This window comes from Acanthochromis polyacanthus, chromosome 14, assembly GCF_021347895.1.
Source record: "Acanthochromis polyacanthus isolate Apoly-LR-REF ecotype Palm Island chromosome 14, KAUST_Apoly_ChrSc, whole genome shotgun sequence".
Taxonomy (NCBI): Eukaryota; Metazoa; Chordata; class Actinopteri; family Pomacentridae; genus Acanthochromis; species Acanthochromis polyacanthus.
This window is the reverse complement of record NC_067126.1, coordinates 15,154,168-15,178,838: the sequence shown is the minus strand read 5'-3', so window position 1 is coordinate 15,178,838 and position 24,671 is coordinate 15,154,168. Positions and strand designations below refer to the sequence as shown.

The 24,671-nt window shown below is 42.5% G+C and overlaps 1 protein-coding gene across 1 annotated transcript in view; it reads left to right on the top strand.

The window, feature by feature from the left end:
• The first annotated feature begins 9,706 nt into the window (after positions 1-9,706).
• The window catches only part of LOC110970904 (transmembrane protein 50B), a 31,727-nt gene continuing 16,762 nt past the window's right edge, over positions 9,707-24,671 (top strand). Inside the window, exons 1-2 of the mRNA XM_022221221.2 lie at positions 9,707-9,854; positions 10,528-10,708. Coding sequence (XP_022076913.1) covers positions 10,610-10,708 — 99 coding nt within the window. The 5' untranslated portion in view covers positions 9,707-9,854; positions 10,528-10,609. The remainder of the gene's footprint in view (positions 9,855-10,527; positions 10,709-24,671) is intronic.

Here is a 24,671-nt window from a genome sequence, read left to right as displayed (position 1 = left end):
TGGTGGGTCAACTGGTTTCAGTTTCAAAATTTGAGCTGCAATGGCAGGTTGACATGAAGCCATCTTCTTAACTTCATTTACGGTAAATAATTTAGAAATGAACTCAAAATTTGTCAAAATAGATGTGGCTTTATAAGAGGATTCTTGACTATGAGAAAATAATTGATGTATTTTGTTTGCAGGAATGTAGACCTCAATGCCATCAGGTGAACAAGAAATAGTTGCATTCATTTTGCTCAACAAATCTCTTCCTAGTAAAGACATAGGTGTTGTAGTACTCACTACAAATGAATGTTGAAGTTTGATTTCATCCAAGTCAACTTGTAGTGGTATAGACAATGGTTCTTTTTGTGGGACGCCAGAGATGCCGATAGAACAGACGGTGTCTCTACTAAGGGGACAGTTTAAATCATTTTTCTTCAAACACGATATGGTTGCTCCCGTATCCACCAAGAATGGGATCCTCTTTCCTGAAACACATAAACTTAATTGAGGAATTTCAAATGGTTTGTCAGAAATATGAAATTGTGGAGCATTTGTTATTATTCTAAAGTATTTGACACCGTCTGGGTCCCTCCATCGGCGATCCTATGGGAATAAAGCCTGAATGGCTCTCTCTCTGCTTGTCTCAGGCTGCTGATTTGATCCAGATGTTGGCTGTTGTGAGTAAGGGGGGTTACTGGCCTGTTGGGGAAAAGCATTCGTCATATGAGATTGACTATAAACTTGTCTTGGAAATTCACTGATGTGAGACTCGTCTTGTTGTTTTTAAAAAACAATCCCTGATCCAATGTCCAGGCTTTAAACAATAATGGCATACGTCATTTGATCCTTTCCATCTGCGTGCTCTTCTACCTCTGCTGAAACCTCTCCGTTTTTGGGGAAATTGGCTGAAACCTTGTCTGTACTGTGGGGGCCCATTTTGACTCTGTGACCTGTATCCTCTACTTACGCCTCTGCCTCTCTGTTGTATATTTTGCAGGGCAGTAAAGCACTCATTATCTACAGGAGCAAATTGTACTGCCTGTACTTTATTTTTAGATGTTGTAAATAATCCAATTGCGTCCAATTCTCTTATTTTCTTAAGTAAGTCGCTCGGACTGAACAAATAAATATCTGGAGCAGATATTTTTAGAGTATAGACTGCATTTTGATCCAAGCTATTGAGAAACATTGATATAAAAAATGGATCATCAGTGTCTTTAATTTCCAGTTTAGCTTGTTCTTTCCAACATTTTTGGAATCTATCAGCAAATTCAGATATAGATTCATTTACTTTACATCGGCAGTTTAAGACTTGTGTAACATCTCGATCTTGAGCGACATTTTTCTTCAAATATTCATCAAGTTGCTGAATATGTTTTTCCTTAAATTTTCTATCCAACCATGGGTATTTCTTAGTAATAATAATTTCTCCATCAATAGGACCATCATTATCATAGCTCAAAGTGTCACACTCCTCAATTAACTTACTCATTTTGATGTGAGGCATTAACGTGGTTAAAATGTAACGAACATCTTTTCCAGACATGGAGCTATGCATCAAAGCTGTTGTCCACCAGTTCAAAAATGCTGTTGAATTACTCAACGGAGGAGGAGCATCTTGTACAATGCGTGACATATCTGTAAGAGTCAGCGATTTATCTAATATTTTATCTTCCATTAAAATCAACGTTGTCACACAAATTTCTTTTTTACTGCTTGATTGTTCTTCCTCTGACATTTTCAAAGCCAATTCTGCTATTTCCAACACTTCTTCGGCCTCCTCGTTAGATATACTGGAAATAATAGCCTTCATATGTTTTGTATCAATTTGTATGTTAAAATCCAATTTCACATTTGAAGCTCTTCCATAACGTTTCAGCGCTGATTTGAAGTTTGTAATTAGAACTTTTGACATGTCATTTAGTTCCACATCTTGTCCTCTACGCGTTAATGCAAAAATTCTTTTGAATTCACATGCCATACATTCCTTAATGTATTTAATCTTTTCATTTTTATAACTAGTCATATCACCTCCGTATTTTTTTTAGCAATGTTTTCAAAAGATTTTTTGCAATTTTCAATCCATAATGAGGCACATTGCATTTTCCATGCCCGAATTCGTTGGTCCTTATCACTGCTTTCTGGAAAAATAATTGTAGGAATAATCCTGCTCGACATATAGGGCTTTTGTTTCTCATTTGAACACAAAAACATCCAATCAATCAAATCCTCATCTGATTCATAATCAGGAGGTGACTGACGAGCGTCAAGAGACGGGTATAACGAAGTTAGAGGTTTGTTATCATGTATTAGTTTATTATCGCCAAATTGAGAAACTTTTGTAGCTGTTCCTTGAGGCATCATTATATTCAATTTTTTCTGTTTTCTTTTCTCTGTCTTATCAACATTCCCTGGCCATTGTTTGCTCATAAGCTCCCAAGCATTAAGAACATCTAACATGTAATCTCTATCCCATTTTGGATTGGGAACTGAAGTGTTATGAACCAAATATCCACGAATGAGATCTAGTTTACTTTTATCAAAACTTCCCTCTTGCGGATAACGATTGTCAGTCCACTCAGAAATATCAGTCAAAAAGGGCTCTACATAGTAAAATCCAAGTTTTGATTGAATCCATTCTCTTGGTGTCATTTTAGAAGCCACTTTAATAGGTATTTCTTTTAAATGAGGATTCGTTTTTAGTAACTTCTTCATGGCTTTTCTCTCTTTTTTCTTTTTCTTTTTTTTTTTTTGGCAAATCGTGCTCTGATTTATTCTTAATATTTACATTTGTTTTTGCGACAACTTACTAGCTTGTGACCCCATGATTAATATTACATGCAATTAGAATATAAAGAATATATAATGTATTAATGTACGCTGAACAACACTATCCTGTGTGTCACTACTAAATACAGTATTAATCACTGCATATCAATTTGTATTTTGAGTCTGAAAAGTTACGCCGCTTCAACACCGTTCAACCAATATTTAATCAAAATTTAATGTATGCAAACAAAGACGAACACACCACAGAAAACAATACAAACAACGACTTCAGACCAGACAGCTAATAATCCCAAAACGGGGCCGTCAAGCGGTCAGTCCGATCAGGAAAATAGCATCCACACATCCACAATGACAACAAATAACTGCAGTGCGCCCAGCTTCACACACCCGTGAACTGGCGCATATACCTCATTTTCAGCTTCGCCCTGCAGGCGAACTGATTTTCTTTTATTTCACTTTAATCCAGCTTCGCTCTCAAAGCGAACTGACCTTTATTTCCCTTTTTTGTCCAGCTTCGCTCTCAAAGCGAACTGACTTCTATTTCATTTTTGTCCAGCTTCGCTCTCAAAGCGAACTGACTTCTATTTCACTTTTGTCCAGCTTCGCTCTCAAAGCGAACTGACTTCTATTTCATTTTTGTTCAGCTTCGCTCCCAAGGCGAACTGACCTTTTAACATCTACTCTGTCTCTGTCCCTCTTTTTCTTCTATCATGCATTCTCAAACAGCACACACCAACACAAATCCACAGCCATGACAACACATATATTAAGTAACAAAACAACAACACACAAATATCAACAAGGTGAGCCCACCAATTAATATTGTTCGGTGTTGAAACGCAGCAACGCAAATCAAACTCTAATTTAAATCAATTTGTTAGAATATAACATAATCAAATCAGCCAAATTAAGATTCAACATCATTACATATATGTGATGAGCATCCCACAACAGATCAGAATCATAAAGGTACTTTGCAATGCATCAGAAAGGTAAGCAGAGGAAATCAAAATATCAATGAAATCCACTCTACTTACCTTCAGATATGTGCACTGTCAGTTCGTGACGCCAATTGAAATGATGATGATTTTATTGTGGATGCTCCTCAATGAAGAGATGACACAGGTAGATCAAGTTAAAGGTACTTTAATACAGACGAGCTCGTGATCCAGACATCATGCGGTAAATGGACAATGGATGTTCTTCTGAGTAAAATTATATAGGTCTTGTGGACCCTCCTACATATGGTTTACATTAAAGGCACACAAAGAAGGGGCTTCAAGTCTCTGGACTTGCTGGAGCCTTGCCAAGCTAGGATAAACAATGAACATATGGTTCACATTCTCCTTTACATTCCTAGATGACAGAGAAAATACGTACCTCAGAAAAACACATACTATCAGTCAGACTCGGCCCGACACTCAGTTTAACCCGTTGCACTTCAGTTGCGCTTCAGTGTCCCGCCCGCGGTACACTTTGAGATCTGCATAAGCAATTTGCTAAATGTCTGAAACTGCAAACGCGATTATACAAACACTATACGCCGATGGAAAGCTTAGATTCTCATGAATCCGCCGGTATAAACCACTTTCAGATGTGATTACCACAGCGGGTAATATAAACACATTTGTCCGACAAACAACAAATATCCATCCATCCGTTCTCTATACACGACTTCAACGTACACAGCACGACTCACATTTCCGGGTTCATTATTATTCCACACAGATGAAAATATTCCACAAAAAACAGCCATAATCCAACCTTGGACATCCAGACGAAACAAGCCAGTAAACTATTTTGTCCAAAACATGTCTTGAAGTCGGTATATGATCCATGAATAGGTCATTTTCGAGGAAATGCACCTGGCGATGCGCGTCCAATATTCCCTGTATTTCTCATCATATTTTTATTTACAAATAGAATATTAGCGATTTTTTGTACTTAAAATGGCTGGAATTGACTGCAGCTTTAACCACTGGCGACAAAATATCCTCTCCTTGAAATGTGCAGTCATGTTGCCAGTAGTTTTAAACAATGATTCATTTGGAAACCACCTTAAAACTTACATGAGAATTATATCGTCCATGAAAGTAGGTTCGCTCGATACGTGCCACTCACTTGAAAGGTGTTTATTCTGACTTTCTCGCATTTCCGCGCATCTTTCAAGCAGACCTGTCAATCAACTGGAGTGCCACAGAGGTGTTAGCAAAATTTTCCTCTGTATGATTGGCTCATCCCTAAAGTTAACCAATCGAATCAGCGAAGGTAGCATGTACCAGCCAATTACAGGCAGAGGAGGGTTGTTCATGGCTTCATCATCCCTAAGGAAAAGAGGGCTACCTGGCACACAGATATTACTGAATGATGCGCACCAGGGAGCATTAGAAGTGGGTATACGCAATGCTAACTGAAAAATAAGTGGGTATATGCCGTATACCGCCGTATACCCTGGACTACACCAGTGCCCAGTCCCATATGATGATAATTAACTCAAGCCAGTATATTAATTAATCCTTTATTAACTGGTAAAAGCATGCTGAAACGATCTCTGTTGACTACATTAAGAAAAAAAATCATCATTAAAACTGTATTTTTACAGGTTTAATGATATTAATAAAGTTGCAGGTATCTGAACTGGTTCTAGTTTCAATCGGAGGCACATTAATGCTGGATTTCTCTTAGAGCTGAGAGCTGTTGTGCTGCTGGTTACCAGTCACAGTTTACTAAGAACCTCATTCATCAGTTATTCCACCTGTGGCAAGTCCAAACAGTGTTGGGCAAGCTACTTGGAAACTATAATGAGCTAAGCTACCAGCTACTCCGTGTTAAATCAAGCTTAACTACACTGAAGCTATGACCCACAGAAATGTAACAAGCTATGCTACGGCAATATGGCCAAAGTAGCTTAATACATTCAAGTTACTTTTTTTTCTTACCAAAAAATTTCAGGGACTAATGAAGTCAGTCAAACGGAGACAAGAAAATGCCGAATTGTTTATTATTAAACCATCATTTTTGTTCTCAGTGCTCCAAACTTAGTAAGTTGATACACTGAGGAATATGTGGAGCTATATTTAAAATGAATCAACCTTTTTACATTAGAAATCATTGTTTTGATTTTTTTAGTTTGTATTGGAGACATAATGTATCTGATAATTAAGTTGCAGTAGCTTATATTAACACACCACTTATATTGGAGGGTATAATAGGTTACATTTGATATAATTTCCATATAAAGTAAGCAATATTATAGTAAGACAATATTATACATAATTTGGGTATTCACGTTGGGTATTAAATCAAGTTTTATTTCTTGAGTCTAATATCTATGTAAAATCATTCAATGCTTTCCCAAAGTGCTGTATCCACTACTTAACTACTTAACTCAGTTTTGGTCCTGAGTGTAAGATTAAGATATTTAATCATTTATGCCATCACTTTTGTTACCCTTTCTGTTATTTTTTTCAGCCATTTGCTCATTAGTGTTAACAGTAATACTGAAGAAGACAGATTTTGGTTTTACTGTTACCTCGTTTTCTCCCATACCTCTTCCCTCCTATATGTATCGGTTTAATTATTTAATCCCCCAATTTATACATATTCACACACTGCCACCACAACCTTACGCTTAATTTAATTAATTTACTGCCAAGCGAATTTTAGATGTTGAAAAGTAGCTCGTTTGTGTGTGCATCTTATACTGCGGTTGACATGTGGTGGTTAGCTAGCCTAGCTTAGCTAGACTGTATTCCCGTTATAAGGGATATACGGGAATACGGCCTAGTTCTCCTCCACTGACACATTTTGACAGGTTTTCAAGCTCCGAGCAGATCAGACCGAACCAATCAGAGCACCAGAGGCGGGAGTTAACGATGCGACCGCAACAGAGCGAGGTTTCTCTCGTGCGCTTTCCTCTGTTTTGCACGGGCTGAATTTGTCCTTAAAACCTAAACAAGAAGCAGCTCTTAAAGCTTTTCTTTTTAAAAAGGATGTATTTTTAATTCTGGCAGGCTGTACGATAGAATGCGTAATGCTGCCCTCCACTGTTGAAAGGGAGAGCTTATGCCCTGTACGGCGAAGGAAGCTGTTAAAACTACAAAACATCATGGCGGAAAGGCAATTGTTAGTTCGCTTAGCGATTGCGTCACACATGTGTTACGCTGATTGGCTCTCTCCAATTCAAGCTGTGATCGGTAGTCCCGCCTCTGGGCTAGATTTGGTTCAATGGAGCAGTTCCAGACTGACTTTATGTGTATTTGTAATACACAATATAAAGGGTGTCTGGTCCCCAGGCAAGTGGTTAGCTAATTGCTGCTGGTTGTGCATATTCGGTAGTCACCTGTATATGGGTTCTCATATTTGTATTTGACGTCTTTGAAGTTGACAGAAACTTCGCCTTGGGCTGGCACAGTAGGCATCTGAAAACAAATTTTCTCCGTTTTTTCACAAAAACTCATATAACTATTTAGGTAGGGCCACGGTGACTCTGACTCCTTCGGTTGCTTCAGCGAACTGAAGCGAGTGTCTGTGTGTGTGGATCCAGTGAATCGCAGGAAGGGATTGTTAAATGACGACATCAACAGTTCCTCCGCTTCTATTGTTCGACACAGACATGTCGGCGTTTGGAGAGGATGTCACTGTCTGATCCTTAAAAGTGTGAGATGAGACTGCAGCAGAGCAGAAAGCTCCGCTTCAAGCAGTTCAACATTCATCATTTTTAATGTAGCTTTTTGCGTTCGCTACCGCGCTACATGACCAAAAGATCAGCTAAGCTGTTGAAACGTTTTTTTATTTTGTAAACAACGACGCTATCACGTCGTTACAGAAAAATGTAGTTAAATTACTAACGACGCTATTTGTAGTGACGTTACTACCCAACACTGAGTCCAAATGTCTGCTGTGAAAAAGGTTAAACATTGAAAGTACATTTTCTTCATAGGTAATCTTCTCATCACCACGTTTTTGTGATGTTGAGATATGTTACATTTTACACTTTCCATTGTCACAAACCAGGGTTTTGAATTCCAGGAAGGCAATTTTAAAAAATTTTTACACAAAGGAGAAATTGCTCTCTTCAAATGCTGCTATTGTTGCAGCATGCTATTCATTTTGAAGAGAAAGGAAACATTTTTAACTCATAATTCTTCTTTCCACTGTCAAACTGCTTACCTTTGATCCTCAAGTGGTGGTGTCTTCTCCTGGAGCGTTTCCAAACAGAGGAATACGACAACCCTGAACAAAATATGTATATTTATTTATTTTAGGATTTAATTACGGGTTTACTTCCACCTCAACAAACCTGTAAAACACTATCAGTACCATGTCAATAGAACATCTGGTAAATACATGAAGTTCATCAGACTGTGGATGGCAGTCTTTGTTGAGAGTATATATGCATGTCAATTTGTTCACCAATGTTTTAGCCTTTTCCTCCATTCAGTATCTTAGATTAATCGTATCGTTTGAAAGGCATAGCCAGAGGTTTGCTTTCTGGACTGATGAAACTAGAGGCTTGCTCCAGGGAACCCTTAAACCAGTTTACAGAAAGCCAAGAAAGTGCCATCACTCAGGTAGTTCCACTCCACATACAGGCTGTCACTGAGTGCTGGACATCATTGTACAGTCAAAGGGAGCTGAGGAACGTTTGGTGGTACTCGGAAAATGTTCCTGTTTTCTCATCATTGCAGACCAGAAAATAATTGTTTTTTTACCTAAATAAATAGCACCATTCATGGCGCTACTTCTGTATGTACCTGTCTACCATTGCTTGCTCTGCTGTAAAATGGTATATGTAAATTATATTGTTGGAACAAGAACCATTCTATTTGGTAGGCCATCATATATGGTCTGTCTGTGCAGGAAAATCTGTCCTTACAGGAAGTTGAGCATGTCTGCTTCAGTGGTCTACCTTACCATTAAAAGTAAAGGATATATGTATTTTTTTTTACATTTACTCAATACCCTTATTTTTTTTTCAAACTATTTACGAATAGAAGTAGTTGTCACCTTAAAGAATACTGGTATTAGTGAATGTACCCTTTATAAGTATTACCAGTATTTTTGTCAACCCTACAGCGATAGTTTTTTCTGTCTAGTAATTCAGTGAAGTGGAAGAATTTGGTAGAGGGATAGAAAAAGAGCTGAAGGAAGACAATTCATTTGGAGGTGATGCTCACTTCAGAAAGGAGTATAGTGGCATGAAATACTAAAAATCAAATATATTTTACCAAGGTAAAAAAAAGTGAAATATGTACAGTTTATGGGATATATCAGTGCTATATCTACTTATGCATGTTAATGTCTGTCTCTGTGTCTCTCTCAAGAGATGGTGAGATCAGAGATTTCACAGCGAGAGTTATAGAGCTCATTTACTTTATTGTGTTTAGCTTTTATTTTATTTGATGTTATTGTATAAAATAAAAATAAATTTATATCTGCATCCAGAGTTGTCCTTGCGTGTTGCCTCTTTCCATCCTTTCAGACTGTTCTGTTTGAGGTATAGACACCACAAAGACGATTCCATTATTATTTTTACTTCATAAATACACAATTTGTCCAAATGCAAGTCTTAGCAACAAAGTTATGATATTGTAATAAGTACTATTTGGGTGAATTAAACCTTTGAAATCTTAGGCAGGATATGAAGTAGTACTTTGTGTGGAATACTTGGTGTGGTCCTGAAAGTACAGCCTCAGGCTCTGTAGACAAACTCACAGGGGACAAAATAAAAGTGGAATAATCCTTGACTAAACCTTATAAATTCTAAGCATATTTTGAGTGAAATCATCCTGTAAAACCTTAAATTGTGCACTTTAATGATCATCTATTGTGGTAGTTGTCTATAAAAACTGCTGTAAATATTCGGCCTTTGAAGAAGTGTGCAGTCCTGTGGGTTGACTGTGGCTCTGCAGACGCATTTGCCCCTGTGTTCAGCTGGAGTCGGTGGCGGTAGTGCGTCTGGGCTGCTGTATGCAAGCTATCATAAAACATGAAGAAGGAGACGTCGACGACGAAGAAGAAGGAGAGCCAATGTTAGGTTTTCAATGGAAACTGAAAGCAATTACGACTCTTAAAAGGTGGGAGATTGTATTTTAGGCGGCGTGCAAGCATTACACACTGGTTAAAACTTGTCCACGTCTATTAAGTTGTAAATACTCAATTTGTTCATGTTTGACATTAGCCAACCGCTAGCCGGCTTATCGTAGAGTTGCAGTTTTAGCTGGCTGAGAAACGTTATGTTAGCTACCGCTGACTCCTTAACGTAAAATAAGGTTTGCTTTGACACAGCTCAGAGAAGATGTGTGCGTTACGGGTATTGAGTCACCAATGGTACATGCTTGGACAGACCGTTTTTACTAAGTAGACCTGCTGTGGATGGACTGTAGCCCAACATTAATACCAGTTAGGTTAACGTTAAAGAGAGCTTCTTCAAGCTATTATCCAGATACTGGTGTACCTCGGTTCGCTGTTGCATTGTTCATCTTCCACGGAATAAAAGATAAATATAGTAGTGGTTGAACTGAATTTGATCATTTATTTGGTGATCCTGTGAAAAGTTATTGAATTGGGACTTGTAAAGCAGGTTCCTCCACTCTCAATTTCTAGGAAGTAACTAGTGATGTATGTATAGGACAGGCAAACCGCTTATCACTAAATTGCAGTCAGTCTGTGCATGAATTGCTCATTTCTGGTTCTGACAAACGTCACATAAAGGGAGATGTTAACACATATTCTATTTATCTTCTACAGACAGAGACACTGATCTCCTGGAGAACTGGTTGACTTGTCAAAACAAGAGTTTAGATTAAAAAGAAAGAGGCAAACCCTGCAGATGGCTGGTTTTCTGGATAACTTCCGCTGGCCAGAGTGTGAATGCATCGACTGGGGGGAAAGGAGGAACACGGTGGCTTCTGTTGTGGCTGGAGTTCTGGTTAGTGGTCTGCAGAGTGCACTACAGTGAGAATGACAGACAAAAGAGCACAATGAGCCGACAGAAATATTAGCGTTTGTACATAACGGGCACACTCATGGGGTCCTTGCTGATAAGCATTGTAAGTTAAAGTTTGTCATCACACTCAAAACAGCAGAAAGTAAATATTTCTGCAAGACAGTTATGAAAAATTTTAAGGCACTAGGGTTACTCATGCAAGTATCTCTGTATGGACGCATCATCAACTGGGAACAGTATATTATACAAGTTATTTTCTTGAAGTAAAAGGGGTCTAACTGAGACCTCAATGATCCTCTCAGCATTCTTAAGCAGAATTTAGCTGTCTGAATCATTGTTCAATAGGTCAGGATCCCATGATGTACAAAATTGTGATTTCACTTCAAGTTGAAATGTCTTAACAAAAGCAGATATTAAATAGACATCAGGACTAAGTTAATGATTGTTCTGCACGCAGTACTGGAGAGTTTAAGAAAATATATTTTTATTTATTATTGCTACATATATTATCCTGCACATTTTATCCTGCCAACTCCATTTCTAATTACAGTAAGATTAAGACATTCTTCGGTGATACATTTGTTGTTCCCAACCGAGGAGAAAGTCTGGGAGTGGCAGAGGGAAGCTCTGTCTCACAGGCTGCAGCACACGCACAAATTTGTTGGCAGGTAATTTCATTAGGTTGTTGATATTTATTGACAACACTGAGTTTTCATGTCAAACTTGGCAGAAACATTGTTTTACACAGTGAATGATAATGGAGGGGGTCAGAGAATCCAGACATAGGCACAGAGATCAGGCTGAGAGAGCGGGTGTTGAACAAAATAATTTATTTATACAAATGAATACTATAAAATACAAGGGGAAACAAAGGTTCTAACAAAAACACAAACCTTCATACAAAAACAGTCTAAACTGCAAAACCCAATCTAAACCTAAAACCTTAAAGAAAAATCTAAATTAACCTGCAGGGAAGAACTAAACTAGACCGAATACAAAATATGCAAGACAACAAAACTCAAACAAAACTAACGACACTCTTGGCTGAACAGTACACCCACCCCCACGTGGGGTGAGTTTTTGTGATTGGCTGAAAGGAGGGAGACATCTGATTGGCTACAGAAACTTCCGTGTTGAAAAAAATGCATTTGTGGATCGAGCTGACGGCAGAGCAGTCTCAAAAAAGATTCACACACAAAAGCAGTTTGTGAATGCAGAAATACATTTGTGAACTTTCTTAATTTATTTGTGGATTGCAGTTTACATTTGTGAATTCTTCTGTGTGCATTTGTGAATTATGAGACTGTTCTAACTCCATACTACACAAGAACACTAGGAAAACACAAGCAAAAACTACACTACGTCAACAGACAGTGTACTCACAAACCCAGGGGAAACAGCTAAGGGGGCAAGGTAGGCAGGCACAGGGGATCTGGAAACTGGCAGGCAGAGGGGAAAGCTGGAGACAGTGGGGACCGGTGGTTATCCAGGATGGGAGGTGACAAGAGTCCAAGTGGGGATAGGCTGGAGGCAAGCTGGGCTCAATGGAAAACAGAATCCATGTGGGAACAGATTCTAGAGAAAAGCAGGGATATAACAATCTATGGTCCAGCAGGGAGCGAGTGAAGGAATGAGGTTTATATAGCTGAAGGTGTGGTAGTGACATGTGTCCTGAGTGAGCTGATTACTGCAGCTGACACTCCTGGCAGTAATCAGCAGGTAGCAGAGTGCAGGCAGGTGAAGCAGGGAGAGCAAGAGGGGAAAGCAAGAGAAAGCAAGAGAGAACAGGGAGAGAGAGACAGGAGGGAGAGATGACAGACAGAGGGAGCCAAAGAGACAGACAGGTCAAAACAGATAAACAAATGAGGAATGATATGAAAATGAGGGAAAGGGAGGAAGGGCAGGAGCTAGAGCAGGGATGATGACAGTGAGTCAAATTTCCCAGTGAAGTAACCATATGAAAGTGGAGTGGAAGGGGACCAAATATGTCCCTGGCAGACTGAGCTGCTGTTATTACTGAATTTGGTACACTTTTTTCACAAGCTACTTAATTTGTCTACTAAAAGTCCTGATTTAAGATATTAGGTTTAAATTAAGGTTAAATTGTTGATATAACATGAATGCAATACTCAGCTTTAGAAAAGAGATGCTGGCTTTACTGCTCTTTGGTAATGAGAGTCAAAACTTAGCGAAGTTATGTACTTACCCAGCATGGACATAAAAAATCACTCATACTGGTAAACCCATTTATTATTTCACATTGATGCATCCTGATTTTTTTTTTTACCAGTATATACATGTCATATGTTTGCATGTTGCACAGAAAATCATCACTGCCTACTTTATATAGTGGGCCTGACAGTGACATAAACTGGCTGTAAAAATGTACTGTCTTTTATTGTTTTGGCATGACCACTTTAGATGCTTGCCATATTTAAATATGCAAATCTAAGATGCCTGAGGTAGTTGGGTTTAGTTGAACAGGTGATGGTTAGTAAGTTCTGGGATAAAAACATCCATGTGCAGATACTAGCTGTCAGGTCTGTAGCGAGGAGGGTGGAAACGGTGGAAGAACTGGGATGGAGTGGTGGTGAATTAAAGGTTTAATTGAGAGGGAGAAAAGATGATTCTGGAGAGGGAATGCTGGACCTCCCGGTCTAGGTCTTGGGCTGGGGTGCTGTGTTGGGATTCTTGTTGGCGATGGATCGGGTTGGGGTTCGGGACCTGGTCTTGGCTGTGGTACTGTCTTGGCGGATGCTGGACCTCCCGGTCTAGGTCTTGGACTGGGGTTCTGTGTTGGGATTCTTGTTGGCGGTGGATCGGGTTGGGGTTCGGGACCTGGTCTTGGCTGTGGTACTGTCTTGGCGGCGGTTCTGACTGCGGACCGTTGTAACCTTGTGGCAGTGGGTTGCGCTGGGGCTCTGGATTTGGTCTTGACTGTGGTAATCTCTTGGCTGTGGGTCTAGCGGGGGTTCTGGGCTTGGTCCTGGCGGTGGTATCCTCTTGGCGGTGATTCAGACCGGTAGTGCGTGGGTTCCGAGCAGTTAAGACTGGTGAAGCAAAGAAAGGCAGAGTTACGCACGGTTTTATGCAAAACAACAATGAATCTTCAGAATCCAATTTCTGAGACAACTTGGTTTGGCTGGCGTGTCACTAACTGTGAGTAGTTTGAACAACAATCCGGCGAAGAGTGGATGTGACGACCGGCTTTTAACTGTCAGGGTGAGATGATGACGGAGTGGAGTCAGCTGCTCAGTCCAGGCTACGTGGCCAATCACCTGAGTGGCTCCAGCTGCTGCTGAAGCCACTCTGACCTGATTAATGAGGGTGAGAGAGAACCAGTACAAAGCAACACAGAAACACATGGCAACGGCAGAGCTCAAAAAACATGGCATGATATCAGAAATGAAACCCCCACAAAGGTTAAAAAGGAGTCTGTAGCCAGCAAGGCAGGACGGGAGTCATGACAGAACCCCCCCTCAATGGGCGACTCTCGGCGCCCTTCGGGGCTTGTCAGGATGGGCGCGATGGAAATCGCGAATGAGATCCGGGTCCAAAATCCGGGCCTTGGGAACCCACAGGCGCTCCTCAGGTCCATACCCCTCCCAGTCCACCAGGTATTGCAGGCCCCGACCCCGGCGGCGAACATCCAAAAGGCGGGAGACCGTGTATACGGGGTCGCCGTCTAGCATACGCGGGGGCGGAGGAGCGGACACGGGAGGGGCCAGCGGGGCTTCCTGAACCGGTTTAAGCTGCGAGACATGAAACGTGGGATGGACCCTCATGGAACGTGGAAGATCCAACCGGACAGCGACTGGATTAACGATCTTGGAGATGGTAAATGGACCAACAAAACGAGGAGAGAGTTTTTTGGGGGATGCACGGAGGGGAAGGTGTTGGGTCTTCAACCAGACCCGTTGACCAACGGAGTAGGTCGGCGCCTCGGACCGATGTCGGTTGGCCTGATCCTGAGTGCGACGCGACGATCGGAGGAGAGCGGCACGTGCACGTCGCCATGTGCGTGCGCACCGGCGGAGATGGGCCCTGACTGAGGGCACCTCAATTGTCTCCTCCAGGGCCGGGAACACAGGTGGTTGGTAACCGTACAAGCACTGGAAGGGGGAGAGACCAGTAGCGGCGCTGGGAAGGGTGTTATGCGCATACTCCACCCAGGGGAGTTGCTTGCTCCAGGAGCCTGGGTTCTTGGAGGATGTGCATCTAAGGGCGGCCTCCATGGACTGGTTCAACCTCTCTGTCTGGCCATTACTCTGTGGGTGAAACCCCGAGGACAAACTAACCTTGACCCCGAGTGCAGTACAAAAGGCTTTCCAGACAGCCGACGTGAACTGCGGACCCCGGTCCGAAACTATATCCCTTGGCAGACCATGAGCCCGAAAGACATGGTGGACGAGCAGATCGGCCGTTTCTATGGCAGAGGGAAGTTTAGGCAAGGGAATCAGATGAGCGAACTTTGAGAATCGATCTATGATAGATAGTATAACAGACTGACCTTGTGACTGAGGCAACCCGGTGACGAAGTCAAGGGCTATATGTGACCATGGTCGTCTTGGGATTTTCAGAGGATGGAGATGACCCACGGCCGGCTGAGTGGACGTCTTATTTTGGGCGCAGACAGAGCAGGCAGCGACAAAGTCTCGACAATCCCCAGCCATGGAAGGCCACCAGAACCGCCGCCGGAGATTTGATAAAGTCCTGAACTCCCCTGGGTGGCAGGCGAACTGGCTGGAGTGAACCCACTGTAGAACCTCCGTGCGGACAGATTCGGGGACGAACAGAGTTCCTGGGGGACCCGCTTCGGGGAATACTTGGTTCTGTTGAGCTCGTTTCACTACTGATTCTATATTCCAATTAAGACAGGCCAGGTGGCAAGGGGACAGGATGGGCTCCGGGATCTTAGGAGAGGCATCGTTAGAGAAGATACGGGACAAGGCATCGGGTTTGCCATTGCGTGACCCAGGACGATAGGCTAAGGTAAACTGGAATCGATCAAAGAATAGTGACCACCTGGCCTGTCTAGGGTTTAGTCGTTTGGCGGTCTGCAGGTATTGGAGGTTCTTATGATCAGTCCAAACCAGAAAGGGAAGCTCCGCTCCCTCCAGCCAGTGACGCCACTCCTCCAGCGCCAATTTGACTGCTAACAACTCCCGATTACCGACATCATAGTTCCTCTCGGCCTGTGACAGTTTACGTGAGAAGAAGGCGCATGGATGAAGCTTCCCATCCCCGCCGGCACGCTGAGATAGCACCGCTCCCACTCCGGCGTCCGAAGCGTCGACCTCCACAATGAATTGTTTGGTCGGGTCTGGTTGAATGAGAACTGGGGAAGAGACAAACAGAGATTTTAACGTGACAAAGGCATGCTTAGCGGCAGGTGTCCAGACAAACGGAATAGCGGCGGACGTGAGTGCGGTTAAGGGGGAAGCGATCTGACTGTAGTTGCGAATGAAGCGGCGGTAGAAGTTGGCAAAGCCCAGGAACCGCTGAAGCTGTTTGCGGTCCCCGGGCTCCGGCCACTCAACCACCGCCGCCACCTTGGCTGGGTCCATCCTGACCTCTCCCGCGGCAATGATGTAACCCAGGAAGGACACCGACACTGCATGAAAAACGCACTTTTCAGCTTTGACGAAAAGACGGTTCTCGAGCAGACGCCCGAGAACCATCCTCACGTGCCGTCGGTGCTCCTCCAGGCCGCGGGAGAAGATCAGGATGTCGTCGAGGTAGACGAAAACGAACCGGTCCAGGAAGTCCCTCAGGACGTCATTGACGAGATGCTGGAAGACGGCCGGGGCATTGGTCAAACCGAAAGGCATGACACAGTACTCAAAATGCCCCAAAGGAGTGTTAAAGGCCGTCTTCCACTCATCCCCCTCCCGTATCCGCACCAGATGATAAGCATTTCTGAGGTCTAATTTTGAGAAGATCGAGGCGCCGTGTAAGGGAGTAAAGGCTGAGTCTATGAGAGGAAGGGAGTATTTGTTCCGAACGGTGATTTCATTTAATCTTTTGTAGTCCACGCATGGTCTGAGTCCGCCGTCCTTTTTTCCCACAAAAAAAGTTCCAGCCCCTACTGGAGATGTGGACGGACGGATCAGACCGGCCGCTAGCGATTCTTTGATGTACGTTTCCATAGCAGCTCTTTCTGGTTTTGAGAGGTTATACAATCGACCTCTAGGAAGGGGGGCTCCCTCAAACAGATCTATGGCGCAGTCGTACGGCCTATGTGGAGGCAGAGACACGGCTCGGTCTTTATCGAAAACGGAAGCCAAATCGTGGTATTCTGTGGGAACGTTGGTCAAATCGGGAGGTAACGACCGCGGTCTTGTTTCCGAATCCCCTGGGTTTTGGGCGGATACTAGACACTTGGCATGACAGTCTGAACTCCAAGTCAAAATTTTCCCTAGCTGCCAGTCTACTTGGGGATTATGAAGCTTTAACCATGGATAGCCCAGGACAATAGGCGAATTTAAATCGGAAAGTACAAAAAATACGAGTGATTCAACGTGATTGCCTGAGGTTCTAAGGGTGACTGGGACAGTTTGGGCACTCACCTGGGCTAAACGGCGACCATTGAGAGACAAGGCACATAAAGGTGGTTTTATAGGTTCAGTAGGTAATGAAAGTTGACTGACCAGAGTTTCATCAATAAAATTGCCCTCGGCTCCAGAGTCTACCAGAGCCCCTACAGTGGACCGGTGCGTCTTCCAGCATATAGACGCAGGTACCTGGAGATGAGTCAAAAAAGGGGAGAGAGAGGTTTGGCTCACCCGGACCCCCCCAGACCGAGGTGAGCCGTGACGTTTCCCGGCCTGGATGGGCATGTGGCCACTAGGTGTCCCCGTTCTCCACAGTAAAAGCAGGCTCCTCTCTTTAGACGTTCTGCTCGTTCCTCCGGGGATATGCGAGCCCGGCCCAGCTGCATGGGCTCCTCTCCTGACGTTGGAGTAACCGGAACAGAGAGATTCCCACGTGGAGGAGGAAGGGACGGCACTGTGGAGCCGGAGTCGCGGGACCGAGGACCAGGGCGAGGGTGGACTGGGGGGGAAAAGCGAGACACCTGTGGGTTCGTATGCCTTTTCTCTCTTCTTCTTTCTCGCAGACGGTTGTCCAAGATGATTGCCTTGTCTATGAGTGAATCTAAATCCTCGATTTCGTCTCGGTGAGCCAACTCGTCTTTTAGTTCCTCGCTCAATCCTCTGAGAAACTGGAACCGTAAGGCTGAATCGTTCCAGTCCACGGCGGCTGCTAATGTCCGGAACTCCACCGCGTAATCTGCCACACTTTGTCCGCCTTGGCTGAGGCTTCCCAGCCTCTTCATGGCGTCCGCTCCGCGCACCGGGTGGTCAAAGGCGCGCTTCATTTCCTCCGTGAAGGCGGCATATGAAGCACAGGCTGGTCTCTTATTTTGCCAAACCGCTGATCCCCACCGAAGCGCTGCTCCTGTCAATAAGCCCAGGGTATAGGAGATCTTTTGCTCATCGGTACGAAAGGTCTGTGGCTGTGCGCTAAAAACTAGGGAAACCTGCATAAGGAAGTCACCGCAGGCTCCTTGATTCCCAGCGTAGCGCTCGGGGATAGGCATCTTGGGTTCCGGAAAAATGGTCCGGGGCGTGGCGACAGGTTCAGGGCTCGGTGGTGGTAGATTCGGTGGGGGGACCGGTGGTGGTTGTGGACTGGAGAGTTGAGCCAGAACGGTGGTAATCTGGTGCAGCTGGGCTGTCATACTTCCCATCTGCTCGGTCAGAAGACGGCTCGAAACCCCCAGATCGTGGAGGGCTTGGCTATGCTGGTCTAAAACAGAAGGAGCGGTTGCTACCTGGGTCATTTGGTCCGAAAGGGAATGAAGCTGGGTTGTTACCTGATTTCCTGCTTCTACTAGCTCCCTTAAGGTCTTGCTGTGTTGCCCCAGTAGTTGACCATGGATGGAAACTGCGTGCAGAACCTGGGAAGGGGAAGGTTCGTCTGGACCCATGTTCTCCGTTTCCATTTTTTTGGCCGGATTGTTCTGTCAGGTCTGTAGCGAGGAGGGTGGAAACGGTGGAAGAACTGGGATGGAGTGGTGGTGAATTAAAGGTTTAATTGAGAGGGAGAAAAGATGATTCTGGAGAGGGAATGCTGGACCTCCCGGTCTAGGTCTTGGGCTGGGGTGCTGTGTTGGGATTCTTGTTGGCGATGGATCGGGTTGGGGTTCGGGACCTGGTCTTGGCTGTGGTACTGTCTTGGCGGATGCTGGACCTCCCGGTCTAGGTCTTGGACTGGGGTTCTGTGTTGGGATTCTTGTTGGCGGTGGATCGGGTTGGGGTTCGGGACCTGGTCTTGGCTGTGGTACTGTCTTGGCGGCGGTTCTGACTGCGGACCGTTGTAACCTTGTGGCAGTGGGTTGCGCTGGGGCTCTGGATTTGGTCTTGACTGTGGTAATCTCTTGGCTGTGGGTCTAGCGGGGGTTCTGGGCTTGGTCCTGGCGGTGGTATCCTCTTGGCGGTGATTCAGACCGGTAGTGCGTGGGTTCCGAGCAGTTAAGACTGGTGAAGCAAAGAAAGGCAGAGTTACGCACGGTTTTATGCAAAACAACAATGAATCTTCAGAATCCAATTTCTGAGACAACTTGGTTTGGCTGGCGTGTCACTAACTGTGAGTAGTTTGAACAACAATCCGGCGAAGAGTGGATGTGACGACCGGCTTTTAACTGTCAGGGTGAGATGATGACGGAGTGGAGTCAGCTGCTCAGTCCAGGCTACGTGGCCAATCACCTGAGTGGCTCCAGCTGCTGCTGAAGCCACTCTGACCTGATTAATGAGGGTGAGAGAGAACCAGTACAAAGCAACACAGAAACACATGGCAACGGCAGAGCTCAAAAAACATGGCATGATATCAGAAATGAAACCCCCACAAAGGTTAAAAAGGAGTCTGTAGCCAGCAAGGCAGGACGGGAGTCATGACACTAGCTTAGATGTCCAGAAGATGTTTGGTTTCTAATTTCTATGGGTTTTTATTGTTGGTTCTGATTTTTTGTAGGAAAAGTAGGGATATTCTAAACAACTTTGAGATGTTTGACCCAACAAGTTTGAACTATGCTGCTGTTTGCATGATTCACTGCTGTCTGTAGGAAACATATAAACTTGGAGTGAGAAGTGAATTTTTCACTTGGATTTTTCAGCAACCCCAGAAGGATTTGCACAATGTCACACTTGTAAACTGGTCACATGTAGTGCAGTTTAATGAGTCCAGCTCACTGAAGGCTGACAATTGATGCGTTGATAGAAAGAAGATTTTTCTTCACGGTGCCTTATGACCTTAGATGTCCTTCCCTTGAAAACATACAAATTGCTTTTTTGCTGGTGGCTTCATGCAGTTGAGCCAGGAAAATCATCCAAATTGAAAATGACATAGCCACAAAAACACACAAAAATTGTATTGTGTTTTATGCATTTTTTGCACATAGTGACTCTGTTTTATGTTCTTCTCTCAGTCACAACCCCTGCATAAAATGTAGACAGATCAGAGGATGTGACCTCACTGTGTTGTTGTCAGTGCCAAAGTGCTGCAGTATTGAAAACCTTAGGAAGAGTCAGTTGAAAGAGCCTTTCTTTGTTCTGCTGTTTGACTTAAAAAGCTGTGCAGATGTGGATGGATTCCAAGTGAAGGATAGAGGGAGGATGAGAGACAGTTTAGGGGACAGGAACAGAAAGAGAAGAAGAGGAGGAGTAAGAAACAGAGAAAATGGAGGGGCCTGGCAGGGACCCTGACAGCAATGCACTTTTGATTCTTGTGGAGGGTATCAGTCTTTTCCTTAATTGTGGTTGAGTATACCAAACTAGACTGAGAAATCAAAGACTTTTTGCAAGTGTTTTGAGTTATGTAGCTGATTAGAACTCTTCTTAGGACTGTGTGGGAGTGTCTAGTTGTCTTTGATTGACATCTCTGTGGCCCTCTAATACTTTGAGATTGATATCCGGGGGTTTTCATGAGCTGCAAGCTGTTATCATCATAGTAAAAACAAATACCGGCTTGACATATTTCAGTATATGTGTAATGAGTCTAGAAAGATCTCACTTTAAACAAAGTCCGGTGAGAAATATTGAACTTTTTCTAACATATTCTAATTGTATGAGATGCAGTTGTACCAGGTCTGTTTACCAATATTTGAGATGGTCAAGTGAATCCAAGAATGCCTGCCAGACAGCGCTGATCAGATGAAGGTGCTTTTTTATAAAATGTTCTAATATAATTGTGTTGCGCGTTACAGCAGCTTCTCTGAAATAACGTTAATGGATCCCATTCATTGGGCTGGCTGGATGAACACAAACATTTGAAAAAGACTGAACATTAACTTCATGCAAATGAATACTAATATTTTAGGGGTTGTAATACAGAGATGGTGCAACAATTCATTTGATGGTGTTTTTCTTAAAGAAACAATGAATTTAAAAGAATCATTGGAATGTCTAATGGAAGCTGATGATAACTGTAATATATTTTAAATGCAGTTTTTTCTGTAGAAGAGGTACAAAATGTAATAGATAGATGTAAACTGAAAAAAGTCACTGGAATTGATATTTCCAATGAAGTTCTGAAGTCACCCAGGTTATTCAATGTGTTTAATAAACTACTTCAGTCTTATTTTGATAGTGACACCATTCCTACACAGTGGCAGAAGTCTGTTGTAAAACCTGTTCCTAAATGTACTAGAAATTCCCCTAAGCTGTCTCTTGGCTAGAGGTATAAGTCAAATTAGTTGTGTGTAGGGTTGCAAAATTCCGGGAATTTTCAAAGTTGGAAACTTTCCATGGGAATTAACGGGAATATATGGGAATAAACGGGAATAAATAAGAAATTTACAACATTGAAGGTTGGCCCTTAACAGGGAACTTAAATATAGTTGGGGGGAATATATTGTAGCATAGTCTTGGCTAAAACAACCAGATTTAATGCAAGTACACTCCTGAATCACATGCACACAGCACACTGCTTACTGCAGGGCTATTGAGGCCACGCCCCCTACATGCACTGTGCATTCCTCCATCACATGCACAGGTGATTTCTTGAAGCCTGGAGGCCACACTTTTGAGCTCAAAGCACAAGACTATTGAAGCCACACATTTGAGCCTGCGGACTATATAAAGTCAAGTAAGTTTTGATAATATCATGGGGTAAATATATTTACCCAAGCCCTGTTAACTTGCAAATATTAAATATAAATGTATTAATACAGTAGCTAACTAGCTGGTAAGTTAGGTGCTAAATGAAAGCTATTTTTCATTTCATTGACCATTTCACTGTTCGGGAACACACACAAAGGTTCGCAACAGGCTCACAAACGTGAGAGTGGAAAAACTGGTGGCCATTCGGGCAAACCTAAGGCTCTTTGAACCTGACAGAGCCATCCTCAACAAGGCTGGACAGTGACACTGAAGAGGAGTCATTGGAGTCAGATGTTGAGGAGGTGAACATGGAGGATGTTGATGAGGCCTAGGAAGAGGCCATTGCCTGAAAGGTTTTGGCAAAAATGCAGAACATGCAGAAACTAGGCTTGCGAAGCTTGACGGAAGAGGCTTTTGTTTTACATGTTGAATGGGACTTTTTTGGAGGGAGTGGGGCTCCTTTCATTTAACATTTTGAATGGGACTTTTTTGGAGGGGTGGGGGTCATTTTACTTTTTGATTGGGTGGGGGAGGGGTGAGTATTTACTCAACATTCATGTTTTGGTTGTTCATTAAAGTAATTGTTCATACAAGAATAAAAACTAAAGTTCTACTGAAATAAATCTGTTGAAATGTCATGTTGTATTATTTTGCATGGATGTCTGCTTATGACAAAAAATATTTACATTTATGTTTGGATATGATTACCCCCAATTTCCAGTTCATTCCCATAAATTCCCAATAATTCCCATAAATTCCCATAATTCCCATGGAAAGTTTCTAATTTGGAATATTTCCAAAATTCCCCAGCTTAACTTCCCATGGAAAGTTTCTGGAAATTTACCGGAAATTTTCCGCCCCTTTGCAACCCTAGTTGTGTGTATAAGTTGTATTCTTCAATCTTAAATCGCAGGCTTATAGACTGAATGATTTAGCTATTCAGATTAAGGCTTCTAACTTGGGAATTAAAGTTGATGATCAGACTGTGGGCATACTACTATATGCAGATAATATAGCTGTACTTGCCAAGAATAAAGAAAATTTGAAGGCTGTCCAGGCCAAGAATGGTGTTGGAAATGGAGACTAGTGATAAATCAAGACAAAACACAAATATTGCATTTCAGGAGAATGTCATTGGAGAGCAGTTCAGTTATTTTTTAATTTTGGGCCAATAGTGCTGTCGTATACTGACCAGCATAAATATCTTGGTTTGACACTGGATGAACACATGACATTTAAGGAAGCTGTTAATGTTTTATCTCAGTCAGCAGGCAGAGCTCTGGGATCTGTACTGAACAAAGTTTTGCATTGTGGTAATCTAGTATTCCATACTTATGTAGAACTACACAGTTTACGTGTCTGCTGTTTGACTAAGCTTCTGGGGTTTGGGGCTTCCGGGAATATACAAGTTGTAATATACAGTGCGTCTGAGATTCAATAATTTCTGGAAGTCCATAAATTTACTTCAGTTTTGGCCATGGCTGGAGATATGGGATGTTGACCTTCAAACATCAGACATGCCAAATGCTTCGCCTTTGGAATGGATTGGTGAAGATGTACAGTCAGAGAATCACAACAAAGATACTTGATTGGGGCATCTCCAATCATGACCCCTGGGTAAATGAGTTAAAATCTTTATTTCATTTGAACAACTCGTCATTTATTTTTCATGATAGGTTATTCTGTGATATTCATGATATCAGGAGTAATATGTTTCTTAGGTTTAGAGAAAAATGGTCTGTTGATATTTGGTATAAACCAAACTTATTGTCTTATAAAGGATTGGTACAGTGTGGACCATTATGTGAAGTGTAATTTAATAAAAACGCAGAGATCCCTGTGTGCACAGTTATACTCAGGAACATTACCATTAACTTTCGAGACTGGGAGGTTTAATGCTACTGCTGTGTAATTTAGAATGAGGTTTATTTTATGTTTTGCTGTCCTGTATATGAAGATTTAAGGAAAGTATTTTTCAGTAAAATGTCCTCTCTTTACGTAGAATCTTTTGGTTGAATGACCATGAAAAACTTGAGTTATGTTTTAGAGGGGGAACCTTTTCCATGGCAGAATTTCTTTGCCAGGCCTCGGATAAAAGGCAACATATTTTGTTTGAGAACTGAGCAGCAGAGTAATGTGTGTTTTGGATGTATTGCTGCAATGCTGTTATACTGGTGTCTTGTAAACCCATGAGGGTTGGGCATGCTTGTGTGCATGACATGAGAATAAAGAAATGAATCAATCAAACTACACCCCATCATAATGACTAAAAGTGAAATTATCAGCAAGTCACAACAGCATCTTTGCACAAGCTACTCTATTCTACCTATCGGCCAGTCTGTAGTCAAAATAATAAATAAATAATTTTGTCATCACAGTTAATAATGCCAGTAATTTCTTTTTTAGTTTAGCGCGGCTGTGATAAAAACAGATTTTCTTCTGCTGATTTTTGACAGCTTGAGGTTTTGGATGTAATGTTCTTTGCACTTAATGGTAACATTATTGTGAGTGAAAGCTCCTAAAATAACAAGGAGTTGCCTAAAGCAATCAGGGTGTTAATCATGCAACAGTGCAAGTAAAAATTTGTTACAAGTTTGTACAAATAACAGGGAGCATTTGGAACATTTCATATTTACAAAAGTGGAGGTTTATGATGCAAATACACAATTACGATGTTTAATTGTTGATAGGGGAAATGTTGGAAAAGTGGCAGTCTGACACTGTCTTGGGTAAAGTGCATCTGGCATGCACAACAGATCCTGCTCAAGAAAGTCAGCTGATGGAAC